Source organism: Micropterus dolomieu, linkage group LG22, assembly GCF_021292245.1.
Source record: "Micropterus dolomieu isolate WLL.071019.BEF.003 ecotype Adirondacks linkage group LG22, ASM2129224v1, whole genome shotgun sequence".
NCBI classification, from domain to species: domain Eukaryota; kingdom Metazoa; phylum Chordata; class Actinopteri; order Centrarchiformes; family Centrarchidae; genus Micropterus; species Micropterus dolomieu.
In genome coordinates, this window is record NC_060171.1 from 24,658,960 (window position 1) to 24,680,883 (window position 21,924).

At 40.2% G+C, this 21,924-nt stretch overlaps 1 protein-coding gene and 1 long non-coding RNA gene across 5 annotated transcripts in view; one reads left to right on the forward strand and one right to left on the reverse strand.

Annotated features, from left to right (window-relative positions):
* btbd11b (BTB (POZ) domain containing 11b) overlaps window positions 1-21,924 on the forward strand; it is a 76,471-nt gene that overhangs the window by 52,329 nt on the left and 2,218 nt on the right. For 3 of the 4 annotated variants that reach the window (XM_046038424.1, XM_046038426.1, XM_046038427.1), the window contains exons 3-13: window positions 6,069-6,273; window positions 10,758-10,910; window positions 11,200-11,365; window positions 12,084-12,173; window positions 14,029-14,130; window positions 15,442-15,535; window positions 15,802-15,937; window positions 17,299-17,519; window positions 17,651-17,829; window positions 21,004-21,109; window positions 21,407-21,509. In XM_046038424.1, the coding sequence (XP_045894380.1) occupies window positions 6,069-6,273; window positions 10,758-10,910; window positions 11,200-11,365; window positions 12,084-12,173; window positions 14,029-14,130; window positions 15,442-15,535; window positions 15,802-15,937; window positions 17,299-17,519; window positions 17,651-17,829; window positions 21,004-21,109; window positions 21,407-21,509 (1,555 nt within the window). The remainder of the gene's footprint in view (window positions 1-6,068; window positions 6,274-10,757; window positions 10,911-11,199; window positions 11,366-12,083; window positions 12,174-14,028; window positions 14,131-15,441; window positions 15,536-15,801; window positions 15,938-17,298; window positions 17,520-17,650; window positions 17,830-21,003; window positions 21,110-21,406; window positions 21,510-21,924) is intronic. The other variant, XM_046038425.1, reaches the window with a different exon arrangement.
* On the reverse strand, window positions 16,640-19,111 carry LOC123962361. The gene is made up of 3 exons (XR_006822913.1): window positions 19,070-19,111; window positions 17,594-17,850; window positions 16,640-17,449 (listed from the first exon to the last, which is right to left on the reverse strand). It is a non-coding gene; the product is annotated as an uncharacterized LOC123962361 (long non-coding RNA).

Here is a 21,924-nt window from a genome sequence, read left to right on the forward strand (position 1 = left end):
TTCTAATGAATCAGTTCATCCCCTAACCTTTTGTTTTAGGGCCATCACCAGATCAAAGTGTGTACTTTCATTACATTTCATTTCATACATTCTTCGTTCCCCAAGGATGAATCTCAATGACTTTGGTGATCCCCTGACAATTATTGGATGGTTTGAAATAAAATTTGGTATGATCATTTATCTCCCTCTCAGGATGAATGCGTGATCCCCTGCCTTTTAATCTAGTACCCCATCATCTAGCCCAAATTTCCATTTTTGATTTATAACTAAATACCTGCAAAACGAAAGGCATTCTCATCAGCTGTGCTTTGTGCTAAGTACCATGGCATGTGAACATGCTTAACAAAGATAGTTAGCATACTGACCCTTACATTTAGGTCAGAGCACAGCCCAACAGAGGAGCAAGAATGGCTGTAGATGCTTAGTCTTGATAAGCCTTTAATGAATTTACATTTTGATTGCAGGTTTTATTGAAGGTGTGCAGCTCTGGTCAACTAATTCTCCTACACATTTGAGTTGGATGACATTATTGGCTGATATGATAATGTGATGTTTAATAAGGAACAAATATTGTTCTGTAAATCGCTGTATCATAATCCTGCTGTGCATGTGTATGTGCCTATTTAAATGAATGTGAATCAGTGGGAGTTGTAATGTCAGAGAGAGAGCAATTCTAATGAACTACAGCCATTCATTAAAAAACGATTTTAGTTTGACAAGCACTCCAAAAGTTAATTGAATGGCTGTCCACTCACAATGTACTCATTATTCAAAGAATAATCGGCATCTGAATGATTTCTGAATACATTTATACAGCACAAAGTCATTTACATAGGCTTTAGGAGTTGTTTTTATATAATAATAATAGGTTTTCTGCATCATTTGAGAAATGACATACTGATTATGTTTTATTCTCTTGCCCTCACAAAAACTGTACACAACCACAGTTTGACAATGCCAAGTTCAGCAAAATGCCTTCATTAAAGTTTTCACCTTGTTTTCTGTTTTGGGGGAAACTTTCTTACAAAATTCCACAAGGACATAACAAATCTGCACTGGCAAGCTGTGTTGCAAACCACTGAGAACACAACTTCGTGTTTTCCCATTTGAGATCATCAGATATAATCACAGAATCAAGATGCTCATTGGAAGTGATGAACGGTTTTGTTTCTTGGTTGCGAGCATCTCTGCAGCTCATTCCAGAAAACACTTCTGACAGAAAAATAACAAATGCAGTCGTATAGGCACAGATTATCTCCTAATGTGCATGACGATATTAAAAAAAAAACCTCAGGCCAAATAATGGGGAAAGGGCGTTAGGGTCTGTTTCTGTTGTCATGGCATCGGTATGTCAAGACAAGGCTGGAAAAATATTCTTTGTGTATCTAGTGTAAACATTTATCATCAGAATAAACAGTGAGCCAATTCCCCTCACTGTATGTTTTCTCAGGACCGAGATGGGAGGGATGGGGTGTAGCGCTGAGGCAAATCGCCAATACTCTGTCCATGTTGTACTGATGAGGTCAAGCAAGGACTCATTCTGTTATGTTGACACTGCAAACACACTCTGAGACAACAGAGCAGCCGATGGATAATAGCAGAGCTTACTCCAGAGGTAATGTTATCAGCTCTGGAGAGGAATTCTGTAGGATTTGCAAAGAGAAACACAGCTCATGCTGGAAAAAAAAGAAGAATTGAGAAAAGCAGAATAGCCAGCAATGATTGCACTACCAGGCTGTCACGTTGTGTATTTGAAAGAAAGCAAGATGGGAGACAGAAAAAGAATAAAACGTGAAGGTTAGAGAGAAAGACAGATGAGAGTTAGATTTTTTAAACCACATTTCGTGGAATAAAACATCGCTGGCTGCTGCAGTGCTGTAAAGTGTTTTGCACTGGCATTTAGACTCAGTTTTAGAGGTTTGCCTCTGATTTACTTCTTTGTATTTTCTCATTTTCTCTCCCGCCAAAATGCCAAATTAGCATATTTGAAATGACAGGCCCGCAAGTACTGCAATTATTAGGACTCTTGGTGTGTCATCATCAGTCAGTCAAAAACCTGCTTCAAAATATGTTCCACACAGCGTTGCTTGTGTAATTCTGTATGTTACTGAATTCCACTGAATCTATTCTTAGAGGCGACAATGGGTGGAGCATACAAATTACACGTAGGCTTTCTCCATATATGTGTAAATCTATACAGCTGGAAAATACCACGACCAAAAACAAGGTCAATAGGCGGTGGTGACCTCTCTGTGCAGGTCGGCACGACTGCTGGCCTCAAACCACACAACCGCCAGCACATCATGCACTGAACCTCCCTCTCCTGCTTTAAATGAATAGTTGGATATTTTATGGAAATATGCTTATCTTTCTTACGTAGAGTACTGTACATGCATTAGAGTGGTATCAATGTTCTCATCTAGCCTGACCAACCAGCAAACTGTTTAGATGTTGCTAAGAAATATCCCTCTGTGTATAACAAAAACAGACTGATCCAATCACCAATTTTGTGTATTTCATTGACAGTATCCCCCAACAGAGCAGATACCTATTGATCCTTGCTAGACCATAAGGAGCTAAATTAAATTAGTTCTGGTTTTACTCTTACTTTTAAAATTGTGTTTCTTATCTAACAGCTTTAACTAATGGACGCTTGCAGCTGGATTTTAGACTTGACTTCTTCATCATGTTCATCATGGCCTTTTAACTTGTTCACAAATTGTATTACCTGCAACTATATTTAGCACTAAAATAATAATGCCGGTATTAAAAATTCATGTTTAGCTTTTCATTCCCCGGTGGGTACTTTGTCATACAATGTTAGTTATTAATGCTGATTAAAACAGACTCTATTCATTATTATTGGACATGGAGCACAAAACACATTATACCACAGCAAGGAAAAAGCTTTTGGCGCTCGTCTTAGGAGTTCCAGAAATCATGATCTTTCTTTCTCTTTTTGTCTCTTCTGATGCTTCTTTTGCTTTATTCTCGGGTTCAGTGGGATAGAATTTTCCTGTAAATGTTTCAGCAGAGAACAGAAGATGCTGCTAATTGCCATCAGCACTCTCAGTGATTCATGTCAAAGATAATTTTGTTGTGGCAGCAGTAACAGTATATAGATGGGTTTTGTAAAAATCAGCACTGAAGATAGTGCTTACTTTTAATACCACGTAATGGCCATATATCGGATGAAAGTAGCAAAATCTTATGGGAAATGGAACAATTTAATGGTTTTAGTGCCATCTTAGTGTTTTGCTCTGTGAGGGGGATTTTGATTGAGAGGCTCAAACTCGAACAAATTTAGCGATTATGGTAGCCTTTTGTTAACAGTATGCAGTGAAGTCCATGGAATTAACATTATAACGATGGACATCTCATCTCCCATCCTCAGCTACTCAGAATACATACTTCCTCCTCTAATAAAGACTCTACAGACCACTGACAGCAAGATAGTCGTCACATCATGTTACTTTGTTTGCAAACTAACCCGTCCTGATTCTTGAGCGAGGGGGAATAACAAACACTGTGTTCTTATTCCTATCACAGATTGTAATGTATGATTTCTCAGTCCTTGTAAAGTCATTCTTCAAGTTAAAGTAGAGATAGGTAATGATGAGGAAAGATCTTCTAAGTCAGAGATTCACTCATGGCATGACACTGAAAGGAATAATCAAAAATGTTTTATATTCAAAGAGAGCATGAGTTTATTTTTTTCCTTTCTTTTTTCCTCTTTCTCAGTGAGTCCTTCCACAATATCTACACTAGATTTAGATGAAACAGCTCTTTAAAGATTGTGTTTGTGCCCTCCATGTTATCAGACACGCGTGGCAGTTGGTGGCTAATAGCTCTGGCTCTTTTAAAATTGACAAAACTAATAGCAGGAAGAATAGCTTTAGATTCTTGTTGAGTCAGGATGGCTACAGGCGATCGTTAAATGTAATCACGGCTGCGTAGCAGCAAATAATTGAAAAACAGAAACTGTGATGATGGCAGCAGCTAGGAACCATTCATCAATACCCAAAGGAAAGCTGGGTAATGTGTATTTATTTACCATATAAAGGCTTGAATATAATTATTACATCAGAAAGAGTTAATATAGTCTACTTTCTCTCTCTCGCCCTTAAACATTAAACAGTCATCTGAAGTAATGAGCAGTTAGGTTGTTATGTCAGAGCTGCCTCGCCGGTTACTGATCTTAAAGGTGCCAACTCATGTAAAATCTCTCGTAAATCAATGCAAGACCATTATACTCTGGCAACGGGCATATTTGTGTGATTTTGCTTTTCTAAGGGGATTTTTAAAGCATTGAAAACAAAGAGCGCATTGCTCCACCACTAAAAGGTAATCACTTGAGGAGCAGGATCTACTGTGTGTGTCCTCCACCTTCTTGTTAGCATAAAGAATTTCCCAGAATGAGGTATTGATTATTGGCTTGAATCTTATAATGAAAAGGCTGTTGATGTTTTAGCTTATTAAACTGCTATACTTCAGTCCATCCTTCCTCTTTTTTGGACAAAACAGAAAATCCAGATGTATTGTCACCAAAAACAATAAGTTAATCCTTTTTCATCAGTTATTTCTGCGTACATCTGCTGAAGGAGCGGCAGTAATCTCCCTTTACGTGTTAAGCTGCTGCTTCAGTTGCACTCTCTCAGTGTTAGAAATAATCTTCCTCCTCAGCCCTACCAGCCTCCTCTGCTAGCGTAGGAAATGTCACAGTCCAGCATAAATAAAACATGAGAACTGGCTGTCGCTGACCACCTCAGCTCCCCTTACCAAGCTTTAGAGGGCACTGTTACAAGCTTATCTGTATTCCCGTTGGTACAATTAAGAGAAAAGATGCAGGAGGAGTAACAGATAGCAACAGAGAGAAACCACAGGGCCTTAAGTTAAAGTTTGTCCAAGAGGTGTTCATTCCTGTCATAATATTTCCTGCTCATTGCATCAGGACATGTTGTCCAGCACATTTCTATATCAGCACAGCCCCGATTTTCCCAAAGGGCAGTCGAGATAGATTGACTGTTTTATTGCATGAATGCTCTCCCCCCATTCAGACGTCCTTTTCACACTCTCCTCACACATTGTCAAGGCTAAATGGAATCTTGGCAGGCGCCAAATAGCACAATTTTGATACTAAACAAACCCTTTTGTCCACTGGATTGGCTGTTAGTATTGTATAGACACACATACAGTACAGTTCATTTAGACTGGGATCTAAGTGCCATTGTGCTGTATTACTTTTTTTTGCCTTGAATAGTATGAAATTGACCTGAACAATATGACAGTGTTTTATCTTTTTTGTTCAGATCGACCCCGCTTCAGAATTTCATTACTTGTTCTCATAGTGCAGTGGGTCTACACAGGAAGGAGAAGTGACAGAAATGTGACAGCATTCAGTGAAATGGGATTTGAGTCTGTGCTGTAATAATACAGGGTTGTTTTTCCAGCAAGCATATTTGCTCTTAGTCTTGACTATCTGGCTGGCTGTGAAAAAAACTTCCAATGCATGTCTTGATTTTTGATTAACTGAATTTGCTACACTAAGAGGCTATCTGTCGTGTCCCTTAAGTACAAAAAATGGGCTGAACATGCTTTTCCAAGATCTGTTTACTTTATTTTAAACCCGCCTAGAGAATATTAAAATTTTTATAAGCAGAGTCCTCTCAAGCTTTGATTTTTCAAGCCCAACTGGATGACCTTAAAGTACTGACAAATTATGCAGGGGAAATAGCTGGAAGTAGCTAATGTTTATCCATAAATATTCATTCTCCACACAGTGCAGTCCTGAGCGTGCTTATTCTCCTGCTGTCCCCCTGTGAGCTGCACAGAAAGGACCGGGATGAACCCTTTCTTTTTCCTGACTGTGGCGCATGGAAACTCCCGATTTCCCCTGACAGAGTGAGCTCTGAGGGGGCTGGAAGGAATGAGGATAAATCCCTGACGTCTTTTTAAAGGCCGCATGCTCAAATGTTCCAGTCTTTTCACCCCTGTGCCTGCTCATAAAGTCCTTTCTCACTGCTCATGTTCCTTTTGTGTTTCTCTGTATGGTGTGTGTGTGTGTGTAGGTGACCTGGTGTCCCGGGGCATGCATTACCTACAGCCGCTGTATATGAAGAACCACAACAATGGGACGCCGATCCACCACAAGAGCAGTGTGATTCACTGGGCGCCAGAGGCAATCTACACACTATGTTACTTCATGCACTGCCCTCAGGTGGAGTGGGAGAACCCCAACGTTGAGCCCTCCAAGGTCACCTTACAAACAGAGAGGTGAGAAGCAAAGGTGTGGCCAAATTTAAAGAGGAGCTTCAAATTCCACTGAACACTGAACCTAAAAAACACAGAGCAGCACCATATCCAAAAACCAAAACCAACCATGAATTGATCTTACTAACAAGTATTTCTCTGTGCCATAGACCTCCATTGTTGTCCATAAAATATTAAAATCACATCAGTGAGCCACATCGTCTCGTGTGGCTAGATATTTGTGACCCTATTTCAGTAGGAACAAATGAACTTGGGGCTGAGAGCCATAGACAGGAAGAGGAAGTGGTAATTTCATGACAGTCTAAAACAGTGTTGGTTTTGGTAATTTCTTGTTCACAAAAAGAAAAATATAGACTAACACCAGCCTTCACACCCTTGGGTTTGACCCCTTCGACAATGAGAGTAAAGGGCTGAAAGCAACAGACTGCACCAATTCTAAAACTTTCACAAACAGAATTTAATGCCACCGCAGTGATTGAAAAAAATGCTGTAACCACATACGGTTTCTACACAGAGTATCTTTAAGGCTGTTACACTGAATATTTTTGACAATAACAATTGATCACATCACTACTTGGATCTGAAAAGGCTGGTTTGTAATGATGAACCCACGGATAATTATTATCTGAACGTGGAGTTCCCCTCAACTCTACAGAGAGTTTTAGTGTTTTTCAGCTCATTGGTTTGAATTTCAGGGCCTGCAACTTTACTGTTTTGGTTCACTCTCACCAGCGTTGTTTTCAGACGAAGCAGACAGCTGTTTTCCACAAGGCTTTAGAAACCCACTACACGGCCTGCCCAGCACTGAACAGACAGACAAAATTAGCAACCAGCTAGCCAACATAGTGGAGCATTTCACAGCTAAAGGGCCAGATATTTTTCTCAGGAGTTGGTGGAGACCAAAAACAGAACTAAAAGAAGAGTAAATATTGGACTTACAGTTGTCAGGTAGACACATGCACTACTCCAAATGAATGCAGATGTTGCTCCGTATCTGCTGGATGTGTAAATAGGCAATTGTTTGCTACAAGTTTGCCAAATCAACTCCAATGGTGATCCATATATCAAAGATGTGTTTACAGCTTGATCATTTGAATTGCTAACATTCAATCTCATTTCAAGATCTTTTTGTACTATAACAAACTTTACTAAAATTGGTGCCATTATGGAACGACAAGCAGATGGACATCAGCAGGTTTGTGGCAAAGCTTGCAGCCTCAAACTGACAGAAATATGAAACTCATATTTTCACAATAGAACAAGAAGCAAGTGAGCTCAAGAACAGATGTAACAAGAACATCTAATAAAGTAATATAATGGGATAATAATGTAATATAGCACAATGTACAGTACAGTGGTACAAATCATTTTTTTATTTGTTGTAGAGAAAGATGTCACTTACAGTACCTAGATGTTTACTCGCACCTCCCATCATATGTGAACCGTGAAAAATGTTTTGTGTTTTTATACAGTGAGGATTTTTTTAAAACAAGAACAGGGCAAAGTAATAGAATCGTCTGGTATCGATTAATCTATCAGACCCCTGCACCTCAATTTTTACGGTGGGACAGTAAAAATATTGCACCTTTCATGTTCACTAGGAAGAAAATAATAGAGGACCATGAGATCATAGAGAGAAAAAGTAGAAATTCCCTTTTGGTTATGCATCTGTCCTTCTTTTCACCTTAGCTTCTAACCTTCTAGACACTATCCAGTGGTAATGTGCCTTCTGGAGAGAACTGAAGAGATCATTCTGCTGTAACTGTACACCTCAGCAGACTTTTATATTCCTGGCTGTCTGTGCTCACTCCTGAAAAGGCACACCAGATGTTTTCCTCTGGTAGGAAAGTATAGTTTTATGTAAGTGAATTGTCAACTTATTGGCTACTTGAGTGTGCCCTCTGGGTGACCAGTGCAGCAGCAGGAAGGGCCAGTTGAAGCGGGTGTGTTCACTCAGTATTTATAATTACCGCCACTGACATAGCTGGACATTATTAGTCGGCAGCTGGAGGACGGTGCTGGTGACTTATGCGAGAATGACACAAGGATTAGGCAATGTTTCCATGGTGTTAATTCCCTTTATCCTTCATCCTGTAGTTTTTGTACACTTCACAGTTTTTCCACAAGTCAGGAAAACAGAGGACAGCCCTCAAAATCATTTCATTTTCTACTCATGACACGCTATTTCTTATTACTTTTTTACTCATAATATTTGACTGGAGCATTTGTACTTTGACCTGATCAGTATTTCCTGCACTTTGGATGAGACCCCTGTCCGCTTGCGGCAGGGGTGAGAAACAGTGCTGACAGTTGAGCCTGACCAGTCCTGCTCTGGGGCTCCAGACTTTATCGCCTGCAGTGGAGCAAGTTATCAGCTAATGTGTGTCCCAGGTGTGCAAACTCACATCTGCTTTAGCTCTAATGACCATTTGTAGTGAAAATTACATTCATGTATGTTTGTTTCAGACATATTTAAGCACACTGCCAGAGCCAAAATTAGGCACAGCCCTGAGATTGCAACAACCTCCTCAAGAATGTCGCAGCTTTATTGCAATTCTTGAAAGAGGTTTGCATGGGAACAGCAACACCTTGAACTTCTTCTGAACCAGTGTTTCCATTGGGCTCGTGAGGGAATGTATTGTCAATATACATTAGTTGCCTCGTGATTAGGTGTTGTGTGCTGCTTTAATGAAGTCTGTGGAACCAATAATGTAACATGGCTGTAGGTCAGGCTCCTTTGAAGTGAGTAAAACAAAAGGGGTTTGCATTTCTTAGCAGATCAAACTATTATATATATATATATATATATATATATTAAAAGATCCTTAAACCAGCTCAGAGTAGCATTGATGAGTGACTAATTAATAGTGACTGACAGATGTGGGTCGAGCATGTGTCAAGGACAGTCCAAGCATTGACACATCCTTTGTAAAGTGATGTATCGAATGCAAAATCCCGGAGGACTAGACCAAGTTTCATCAAGTACGCAGAGCATTGATATGTGACAGCTCATACAAAACACATGACCATCTTATTTCTTTGGCAGCATTCAAAACAACAAATTGTAGTTTTTTCTCTTCTGCAATCAAACTGATTGTTTATGCAATGATCAGAATACTGTTTTAGATGCATACGTACTATAAAAAAATGTCAGATTTGATGTAGACTATTTAAATCGTTTTGTTTAAAAGTGAATAATTAAGCTGTGTGACTTTTTTAAAGCCCATATTTTTCACATGTTTTTTTATACCTATATGCACATTTATAAACGTGTAATGCATTGTAATAGTATCAGTCTTCTTAATGTATTTGTTGTCATTACATGTCTGATCATAATACTCAGCTCATTGTTTTGCTTAAAGGAAGAAAGTGAATATTTACATCCATAACATGCTGTCATTACAGTTACTGTATGTACATGCGTATGGATTCCATGTGGCTGCAGTAAACACTGATGCAGGAAGAGTGGAAGAGAAGCTCTTTATTTCATCATAGATTTTTGCATTTTGCATAATTACGTGTGTGGGTCCTGCAGAGCCGGAGTTCTCACTTGGAGATTTTCTCTCAATGAAACTATGATTCTGTTTTCTGTGTGCCACCACATTTCCACTTTGCTATCTCAAGTTGTTTGCTGTGAGAGCTTGGGTGTCAGGATCAACCGTGTGATGGCCGTTTCCTGCCTCTGTCTAAGCTCTGCAGTATAGTAGGTTGGCAAAACACCAATAAAGCCTTAGTTTCCTTTAAGCAGATATAGAGCTGTCATAATGTCATAATGGCGTGCAATAACCCCACAATGGCCATTATGTTTCGAGAGAGCACCATGATGTTCATAAGACAATATAATGTTGTGCAAAATAGATAGAAGCAGAGCAATTGCAATACTTTCCTTGTAAAGTGCTACGCTGACACATGTGTAAGGCCTTATAACTGTTACAACATCACAGTGCATTTTAAGGCAAACCATTATAATGTATTACGCATATTGCAATATGTGGGTTTTTTATAGCATATTATAGATATATTCAGCGTAAGCAGCTGAGCCATAACAGCATCAACACACAGTATTATAACATCACTCAGTCAAGCTTTAGGTCTATAGAACACAGCAGAATAATTAGTGAAGAGATTCGACACATAGTTTATAGAAATCTTCATAGCTGACACAGACTGTATAAAACAGAATTTGCTTTTTTTAATGTCTATGATCTATGGTTTATAATCTATGCTATGATCTTGCTCAGTTCAGACTTTCTCACATCAAAGTGTCTCTCTGTGACATACCAGTTTTGGGTCTTTGATTTCATCTTCTAGACAGAGTTCATCCTGTTCTCAAACATCCGCTCTACCAGGCAAGATCTCCAAAATAACATATGCAAATTCTGTATTAGGTGGATTTTCCTCGCAAGTGCCAGGGCACACTAAGTACTGACTGAAGTTCAGTGCGAGTCTCTGGTGTCCAGAACATGTGCCTCTATCTCCCCCTACAGGCCGTTTATGGTGCTGCCGCCTCTGATGGAGTGGGTGCGCGTGTCTGTGGTTCACGCCGAACACAGACGCAGCTTCTCTGTGGACAGTGATGATGTCCGGCAGGCTGCCAGACTGCTGCTGCCTGGAGTGGACTGTGAGCCCCGTCAGCTCCGGTAAGGCTGTAAGCAGTCAGTGTACTTGCCTTTTAAGCGTGTGTGTGTGCACCCAACCTCTTCATCTGCACATAGAAAACACCAGGAGGCACACGTGTGAACTCACACACAAACTCATACATCAGTGATATGAGCAAGAAAAGACGTGCGTATTTCCCATGTACTCATCCCTCCCTGTAGCGTTAAAAAAATAAAACTTGTCAGGTGTTCAGGGAAAATATGGCGCATTGCAAACAGTCAAAACAGTCAGCTTGCTCTGTGAATCACTTTGTGCGCTTTGCCCTTTCAGAACGGATGACTGCTTCTGTGCCTCAAGGAAACTGGATGCTGCCTCTACTGAAGCAAAGTTCCTGCAGGATCTGGGCTTCCGTATGCTCAGCTGTGGACGCACGGACCTGGTGAAGCAGGCTGTCAACCTGCTGGGGCCCGATGGCATCAACAGCATGAGTGAGCAGGTTAGAGACACAGTCAACACATTAAATAATGCATATGGAGGCACATTTACACTGACAGACACACGCAAACACACACACACACACACACACACACACACACACACACACAGCCTATGGAACAGAAAATCTTATTCGCTTGGTAAACTCTGGCTCCCTCACCTTTGAGCCGTGCAGATTTGTGAGCAGAAAGGTAGTCATGAATATTAAAGCTCATTCTGACATCTATTTTTCCTGCAGCTTTCCTGCCAAGGTGCTCTGCATTATATCACGACTACCACCTCCAGTACAGTAAATCATCAGGAAAATACTGCAAGCGTAACTCATGATTTTCCACGGGAAAATCAACATTTAGTTTGAGGCTGATGTAAGCAGAAACTTTCAAGTACAGAGTCTAGAATTGTTGATGTTTCTGCTGGACAAGGTCTGCTGACATTGCCAATGGCCCAGAGGAGATATTGACTCATATGGTATTCTTTTAAACAATCAATAGCAGAATATTACTCTCATCAGACTCAAGGTGCCAGGGGTGTAACTGTCAAGGATACAAGTTTAGATCAGACTGAAAGTTCAGCTGTGAAAAAATAGGTTTAAGTTAAACTTAATAACTAAGTGGCACAATGTCAAATGTGTAACATGGCACTTCCTCGATGAAATAACATGCTTGATCTCCAATATCGAAATTTAGGATGGTTGTGTCTGTACAAATGTGTGTGTATAGGGGATGACCCCGCTGATGTACGCTTGTGTCCGTGGAGACGAGGCCATGGTACAGATGCTGCTGGATGCGGGAGCTGATATTAACAGCGAGGTAAGTGCTGATGAAGTTTTTTTTACTGCTATTCTGGTTTCAACTTTGGGTAGATCAAAATCAAACGAAGAAATGATTTTTCTTACGTGAAATCATACAGAGCAAAGTGGAGTACACATTGCCCATATCAGTTAAACAGAAATATCTTTTAAAAAAGATACTTTTAAAAATATCAAACTGATCCAGCCAGAGTTTTTATAACGACATTTTAGTGGGAGACATCAGCACTGTATATATCAATGTAGGGTGGATTTTGTGACAGGCGAGAGGTGCTGACAGGACCTTTCAACTTTTGTATTCTTCAGTATGTACAGTGATACATGTCCTAAAATGATTCATCAGTGTTGTTAACTACTGAAAACTATGTGTGTGGTGTTGAAGAAAGCCAACTATGTGGTCCCTCATCTCCCCTTCTTTGTTCTCTCCCATGTGTCGTGGTGCTAAATGTCTAAGAGCTTAAGATCATGAGGCACTGACTGCCCTGCCACGTTAAAGAATACATAGCAGTGTACAAACGGATTGAAATAGTGTGTGCAATGAAACTCACTTGCATTTGAGTATTTAGAGCGTAAAAACATGACGCAGAGGTTTGTTGCTGAGTCATTTTTTTCTCCGTCAGGGAAAAATGTGATAAAGACCGCCTGACTCAAAGCAAACTGAATTCTTCACAGACTCTGGAGAGATTAGAGACGGCATCCTTCGACTCTGGGCAGACTTCAGAGAGGTGGTTCAGTTAAGGCCTCATGATCTTGGTCTTCGTTAGTCACCTCTGCAACATGTCCCATCAGCCATTGTGTCAGAGTTGATTTGCAGTCCACTGCATTCATGACCCCTGGCCAAAGCACAAAGCACAAAGCCTGAAATATAAAGACCTATTTTATGCATCTGGTTTTGAGCCTGGTTTACATTTGATCAGTTAAAACAAATGTACATTTCTTTCACGAGCTGGGCAGCTTCAAAATGATTTATGTTCTTTAAAATCTTTCAAACTTAGAATGATTGATAACGCTTGATATCATAGCCCATAATTTACAGTGTATATTTGTAGTATGAATCACAAACCGATATACTTATTATACTTACTGGTTCCTACTGGTACTTAAATGTAGGTACAGTGGAAGAAGCACACCAACGCATTTATTGGGACTTAACAGGTTAAACATTAAACATTAAATATTAGCCCACTGCATAGGTGATACCAGCTTGAATTCTTTGGAGTGACTACAGTGTAGGTGCTGTTCCTTATAGTAATACATCAAGTGCAATAAAAACAAATTATTTTGCCCACTGCTCACAGCAGTTATTAGATAAGGTTGCCCCAGAGGAAAATCTGGTGTCTATCTGACACAAAAGATACAGTTGTTATAGAGACCCGCTTTTATTTCCAGTGACAATATAGCAACAATAAACCTTAATTAAAGAACACAAAAGACACGTTGTAGTATCATTCATTAACAAACATTAATCCCGTCTTGTTGTTGGCTCACAGTTATTCACTGTAGCCCGACCAGAGAGATGAGCCTTAGAGATGTTGGGTCCAAGCCCTGTCAGAGAAATTCACAGTGGAGGCTGAAAAGATCAGAGTGAAGCCATTAGGACTAGGCCTAAGTAGACAGATCAATCCATCGTGTTCATTAGGCCAACAACACAGTGAAAGGATGTCCTCCGCAGCCCCAGGGTTCCTAGTCAATTACTCTAGTTTCTCATGTAGGGCTTCCTGTCCCCCCTCTCCTCCCTGTAGCTGCTTGTCTTGTGCTCTGTAGGCCATGCAGTAGTTTTAATGGCTTCGTATCTCTCTCCCTCACCTTTCTCCCTCCTACCTACCCAACCCACCTTACCTGTGTCCCTTCCCCAGGTGCCAAACTCAGTGCACAAGCACCCCTCAGTCTTTCCCGAAACGCGGCAGGCGACGCCACTCACTTTCGCTGTGTTACACGGACATGTGCCTGTGGTGCAGGTAGTGACATCCTTTCTCACCTGTGATTCTCTCATCATGACCTCTCGTTGTGCTTCAGCTCATGGTTGGTCATCATTGTCATTTTTGTCATCAGAGCTTGGTAGTGATGATGATGATGGTTCTCCAATATGAGTTTTCTCATGTCTCTCTTTTTTGTTTTCATTTTTCTGTTACTGAGATGCTGTTTGTGTGATGTACAATTTGATCTTTAAATTCCTTTAAAGAGGGAATTTACCCAGCCAATGTTGAGGTCTGAACAATTGTGTTGAACATGGCCTCCAGAGTCCCCGTCAGGCATCAGACCGCATTTAGCGAATGGAAACTGGAAACACAGCGGCCTAATTGTTATCGAACTCATTTAACTAATTCATTTTGTCCTCTAAATGATCTGTCCATTGGATTTTGAATCATTTAATTCTAATGGAAAATGTTTAAGCCATGTGACACTACAATTTGATCTTTGAGGACATCAGATAAAAGACAGATTGAAGTTAAAAAGATTTAATTCAGAGTAGAAGAAGAAGTGTATTGTCATTAAATATATAATCATATCCCACTCAATTTTCCAAGATATTAATGTTAAATTCAAGTCATTTTTCATGTTATTAGATGACATAAATTCTGATATTCAGGAACTTGTCTAGATCATTTTCTCAGTTACAGCCGGTGTATGAGCAGTGTTCTAAAAGAAGACGACTTTAAATATATAATAAGCGACAAATAACAATTAAAATAATAATAACAAATCAATTAAACAGTAAACTTTATGAGACTACATTCTATTTAGCCTGCTTTCAGACTTTGACTCATAGCCATTACGGCTATGTTACACTCAAAAATATCAGCAAACATTATAAGAATAGTTTGACATTTTGGGGTTAAGGTTTTAGCCAATTTCTTGCAAAGAGTTGGATGAAAAGATTGATATCACTCTTGTGTCTTTGCTTTAAATATGAAGCTGGAGCTAGGAGATGGTTAGCTTAGCTTACATGTAGCATAAAGACTGGAGACAAGGAGAACCCACTAGCCTGGCTCAGTCCATAGGTAACAAAATCAGCATTCCAGTACCCCCAAAGCTCACTAATTAACACGGTATTTCTTGTCTGTTAAAAAATAAGTTTAAAAATGACAAATTTAGATTTTTCAGGGATTTGACTGTTAAATATGATGAGAGAATCTAGAATCTGGCAGGCTAACTTCAAATCATTCTCATCAGCCAACTGACTCTTTCTCTTCTCCTCTCTCTATCTACACCTCTCTCTCTCTCTCTCTCCCATCATACCTCTCCATGTCACCACCCGACCTCTGCAGCTGCTGCTAGATGCCAAAGCCAACGTGGAGGGATCCCTGCAGGACGGGATGGAGAACTACACAGAGACCCCGCTGCAGCTGGTTGCTGCTGCAGGTACAGAGACACAGACAGACTCCCGTCCTCTGCCTCCTGTCCAACTGTACTGTAACACGCTGACAACTCCAGCTGAAAACAACACCTGACTGTCAGCGTGATCATTGGCTGAGTTATTACTTCAGAAGCATATTTATGATCAAATGATCAAATGTTTGCCTCTCTGCCATTTTTTTGGTTTGATCGTATTGTGTGTGTGTGTGTGTGTGTGTGTGTGTGTGTGTGTGTAATGTATATAAGCTCTGCCAATTGTTTTTCATGCACAGGTAACTTTGAGCTTGTGAGTTTGCTGCTGGAGCGGGGGGCGGACCCCATGGTGGGAACCATGTACCGTAATGGCATCTCCACCGCGCCGCAGGGAGACATGAACTCCTACAGCCTGGCAGCAGCTCACGGACACAGGTATGTTAACATCCACACACACATTCATGTTCAATCATGAGTACACCCTCCCGAGTGAATAAACACACGGTACACAAGCACACTTTGTTTGTGCTGTGTATTCAGCAGATAATCATGTTTATGCACAAACACAATCTCATCAAAGCATGTCCATGAAATTGACACCTCATCTGTTGAATTGGTTTGTGTCATTAGATGTTTAATACTGTATTCTTGTGTTTTTGATGTTGTTTTTAGTTTAGTTTAAGATGGCACAAGATAGAGCCTAAAAACAGCGCAGCCATCTTAAATGTATAAAAAATAAAGACTTAATTAAATACAGTATGGTCTCAGTGTGCCACCTTACAGAGCTAACACCACATTTCATTACCTCTTTTGAAATTCATGAACCTCTTGACCTTTGTTCACATCCAGGTTGTTGCAAATCTTTGTCCATGTGTGCCTTTTAGTTTTACTCTTTCTGTTAATAATCCATGGCATGCTTTCAGAATAGTTTACATTTTACATTATACATTGAGTTTACATTTTTGCATCTCCAGCTGACTTGCTGTGCACTTACTAAAAGACTCTCCACGTTATGCAAGCAATTCATTGTAATTAACTGTACGTGTGCCAGTTATGTACACTCTATATTTCCCCTATAATTAATAACAAGAATCATAGTTATGTCCATGAAACGAAAGCAAAATATGAGGAATTTATTCTAAAATGCTGCTGACCTGTAAAATAGAGCATGACCAAATTTTTCCAAGTAAGTTTTTGTTTGTGTCACGCAATTACACAGCGCCAGTGTGTCTAACTGTATTTGGCAACATTACACCAGCGATATTGTGTTGGGCAGTTATATTTTATGGGACGTTAGCCAGTAAATTTAATTAAAGAATTGGCATGGCCTATCACATAAATAGCTCACTAAGTGACTTTTTATCCGGCTTTGACAAAATTGGTGACCAGAGCATCAAGCTTTCCAAACAAGACAAATCCAAGTTGGTCCACATGGAGGACCAGACATATTAAATATGCACCATAGAATATTTGAAGTTTTTGTTCATGAAAAGAAATGGGTTTAGTTCGTTAAATGATTGCCCATGTTCTCAAGTGACTTATAACTATTTAACACCAAATATAGTAGATTGTCCATCCAACAAAGTTACTTGTAAATCTAACCATACATGTTAATTAAAGCTGAGCTATATGCAACAATAACAAGTCAAAGCTGTGAGTCAGTTCATTTCAGATTGTCCTGGCCTTATTACTTTGAAGATACACAGAAGTGTATGTTATACAAATGCTGTTTGCCCCTGTTGGTGATATTGGACATGAGAGAAATAAAATGTTGTATTTTTGTGCTTTTGCTCTAGAAATGTGTTCCGTAAGCTGCTGTCTGACACAGAGAAAGGGAAAGGGGACGTCTTATCCCTGGAAGAGATTCTGGCAGAGGGTTCAGAGCTGGAAGGTAGAAGTCAGTCTCAGATTGACCTGATCCGAACTGGAAAGGCCAAACTTAAAGCCCTGAAAGAAGCGATGTACCACAGTTCAGAACATGGGCATGTAGACATCACCATAGATATACGGAGCCTCGGTTAGTTTCTGTAAACACTCTCTAAAACACATGCATGCGTGTTCTGTCTCACATTATGTATGCAACATTTGTACCTTGTTTGTGTGTCTTTTTGTGTGAATTTGATAGATTCTTTCGTAACTATTTCCCAGGGGTCCCATGGACTTTGCACACTTGGCTGGAGTCTCTGCGCACATGTTTCCATCAGCACCGCCGACCTCTGATCCAAGGTCTTCTGAAAGAGTTCAGCTGCATCGAGGAAGAGGAGTACACTGAGGAGCTCATCACGCACGGCCTGCCTCTCATGTTCCAGATCCTCAGAGCCAGCAAGGTACTGCAACGTCTGTATCACCTGTTGAATCACGTTGAATTTCAGTTGGATTTCAAAGCTACATTTTGATCTCTACCTTTAAAATGTTTACATCTAGGTAGTCAGCTTTGCAGACACTGACAGAGCCCCAGAGACCTGCTCAATATCAGTCATCTAAAATGATAATGATTTATGACATGCTCCTTCCCCCTCCTGCTCTCTGTTGCTGCTCATTAGCTCAGGGCCCTGTCTCATTACTTAAGCTCATGATCCCCTTGGTAGGCCAAATTAGATTTAAAACAGCACATCATTGTGCTGTCTGGCTTAGTGCTGCCCTGCCGGCATTATGGGTTTCACGTTCATTGCTGATATGACAAATAACAATGCAGTGCACACACACACACACACACCCTCACATGGTTAAGCACACACATGCAGACCTGCAGAGACACATGCATGTGCAATCTCTTACCGACAGTGTTTCTTTCTCTCTATCTGTCTCACACACACACTAACACACACTAACACACTCAGGCCATCCCTTCAGTGGATTGCTGCAGTGTCAGTCCTTGTCTCGGTGTTGGTTGATGTATGGTGGCGAGGGGGCAGTGACCCTCATGAGCTTCAGGGACCCCTGGCACTGTTGTTCTACCGCAAAGTTAGGAGCCGTCTATCCTCTGCCAGATAGTATGAAACCTTTATACAGCAATTTAGTCTGCCACTGTCACACACTGTGTCTGGCTGCTGAATGTGAGGGAAATTACAGAAACGCATATTTGTTCCTCGTAGAGTAAGTAGCTGTTCATAGCTGTTTGTTGGCGACATGCATCATTAATAGCAGGGCCGTGCAGAAGGGCAGGTGCTCAAAGTATAAAAGGGGCACATGGAACAAGGATTTAAATTTACTCATTTAGCTTTTATCCAAAGCGACTTACAATTGCTATACATGTCAGAGGTCACACGTCTCTGGAGCAACTAGGGGTTAAGTGTCTTGCTCAAGGACACAATGGTGGATGGGTCACAGTGGGGGATTGAACCTGGGTCTCTCATGCCAAAGGTATAGTCTTATCCATTGCGCCATCACATAGGGCTCTTCTCAGAATATCGATACAGAAATATATTGTTATGTATTCCTTGATTATATGCGTACACAGATGCTTCTGTATCGATACATCAACAAATGCTGTGACATAGTTTTGAAAAAGAAACACAGGAAATACACAGATCTTGCTTTAAAACACGGTGGGCTGACATAACTTACAGGGAACAGTTGCTGGGTTGCTGGGGATGCTGCTGCTGCTGCTTTTGTTCCTGCTGATACTACTGGAGGTGATCTGTGACTAGAGATATTATAACAAACATAGGAGATATATTAGCTGATGAAACAAATATGTGAGCATGACAAGATGTAAAGATTGCTGACTGTATTTGGGACTGGCTCACTATGACTGACCTGCTGTAGTGCTGCAGCCGCTGCCAAGGCTGACTGCTATGAGAAAATACAGATGCAAACAGAGACTGCTGCACACCAAGAGGTGCAGGTAGAGGAAATAAGATACCAGGTTCAAAAAAGTGTGGGAAATAATCTGGGATGGAAACAATACTGGGAGAAAGGACTAGGTTAGCACAGGCAGGGGTAAGAGTGAGACAAATCTATAGACAGGTGTGTGTGTGTGTGTGTGTGTGTGTATAGGCAATATTGTGATAATGTGATAATTTTATATATTGCATTGTGAATCTGATATATATTTGGATTTATATGTCTAATCATAAATCTAAAAAGATGTGTGTGTGTGTGTGTTCATTCTGTTGGCCCAGAATAACCATGACAGAGCAGCATTTACCTTTCACATTAACATTTCATACCTTTTTCTGAAATCCATTTCTTCTTCACTCTTTACTTTGATGTCAGGAATATTATTTATTTTATATTGACACTGACATTATTACATGTATTTCCAGTTATTTAGTTCATATAATAGGTTTGCTATTAAATCTATTCAAATACTGTTCTAAATTAAATGATCGTTTAAAAAAGGCTGGTAAGTAGGCTATAATTCGGAGGAATAAGTAATAAACCTGTTTTACCAATGTTGTTATAATTATTTTAAGGCACATGTTTGTTTTTTTTAAGTTACTGTAATAATCCTAGTTCAAGTGAAAGGTTTACAATACAATACCTCGCGACGCCCGTGAAACTTTTCTCCCTCAAACAGCAACAACGAAGTGAACAGAGCACCTTTGTTTATCTGTGTGCAGAAGTAACGTTAGCTGTCGGCGCAGTGTTAGTCGGCAGCTAACGTTACTTACTACAGGCGACACACAGCAATATACAACTACTGTGCTGCTCTCTATGCGTCTTTCTTGTAAAATACATCCAACAACCCACAACAAGCACATTGCAGCAAACCCCTCTTACCGGCGGAATCGCAGGTGTCCTGTAGTCAGAGCTGCTGAATCACTAACGGTGTGTGAACGGAAGGGTTCGTCACGGATGAGATCATCAGGTGAAAGGTCATAATGTGGGTCATTTTATTTACGGTGAAATTATTATTAATTCATTCTACTAATAGTTTGATTTGGCAGGCCTTCACGAAAGGACCTTTACAAATTTAAAAATGAATGAATGAATTAAATTTGTCATTGACAAAAGGGCACTTTGGGCATCGAAGGGCAAAAGGGCAGGTGCTCAAGCACCCATTGCACCACCCTCTGCACATGCAAGAGTAATAGCACACATAGAGCTATATAGTATTGCGCAACATTGCTGCAGCTGAATGGCGCTGCACCTCCTTCAGTTTAAGCACCAAATACCCAAGTGGAAAATTAGGTGTAGTGAGACAATCTTACTCTCGTGTAATGGTGTTCCCCATCACAGTAATCTCTGAGGAACTGAGGGTGTAAGAAATAAGCCTGATATTCATCTGATCCCCTTCCAAGGTTGTGAGATGGCCATGAATATGTGACTTATTGGAACAATTGCTTGAATAAAGTGAATGCTGAGCGTGATAGGAGGCTGCAGGAGTTTAACCTCTCTCACTGTGCTGATAATTGCTTTGGGGATGTTTGTGTAGGAGAGGACCATTACAGTAAGTGCTTTTGTTCTTGCATAACATGGACTCCTGGATGTTGGCTGAGCGCTGCCCGCCCAGGCAGCTTTCATCACCCTATGATGTTTTGTCTGTGCTTTGTCAGAATGAGGTGATCAGCCAGCAGCTGTCTGCAATCTTCACCCAGTGTTATGGCCCTTACCCCATCCCCAAACTGGTGGAGATCAAGAGGAAGCAGTCATCACGCCTTGGTGAGAGCTTGTCTTTATAGTGTTTAACAGTGTAAAAATACAGCACAAAGGCACTGCTTTGATGTATTTTTATTTGAGTGTGCTGTTACTAGTAAATGCACAATGTGAGAAAATTGTAAGTGCAGATAACACCATCTAGTGTTCATAAACTCAAATAGAATTTGTTTAAAAATAGTCAATATAAAAGTTTAAAAGTAGCATAAATTTATCTTAAATGGCCATTAAGGCTAAGGTGTACACCCTTTTTTTTCTGACAATTAGAAAAACATCAAGTTTTTCTGGCCATGTGTCTTTCAGATCCCCACTTCCTGAACAACAAAGAGATGTCAGATGTGACCTTTTTGGTAGAGGGAAAGCCTTTTTATGCCCACAAAGTCCTGCTATTCACAGCTTCCAACAGGTACACTCACTTAAACATTTGCCTTCAAATATACAAGTTCAGGAAATATTTACTTACAGTCATTTTTGTAGCATAGGATTCTGCTGGATATGGTGACTCCTTAAAGGCTCTTAATTATGTGACTGTAAAAATTCACTGAGAAAAGATTAATGAATTCATACAGCAATGAGCAAACACTTGTGATCTCGGTACTGTACATCTCTTCTTGCTGATCCATAAAGTAATCCTTGACAGGTTGTCCATTTCATTCCTATGTCATTTCGCATTGATGATAACCAATCAATCCTGTCATGAAGTGACTAAAGAGTGACTCATTAAGCTCATTTTAAACTAACCCATTGCTGTAGAGTAATTCAAGGCTTATTGTGCTCTCCATGCTATAAGCTACTGTATATTATTAAGATGTATTTCCCTT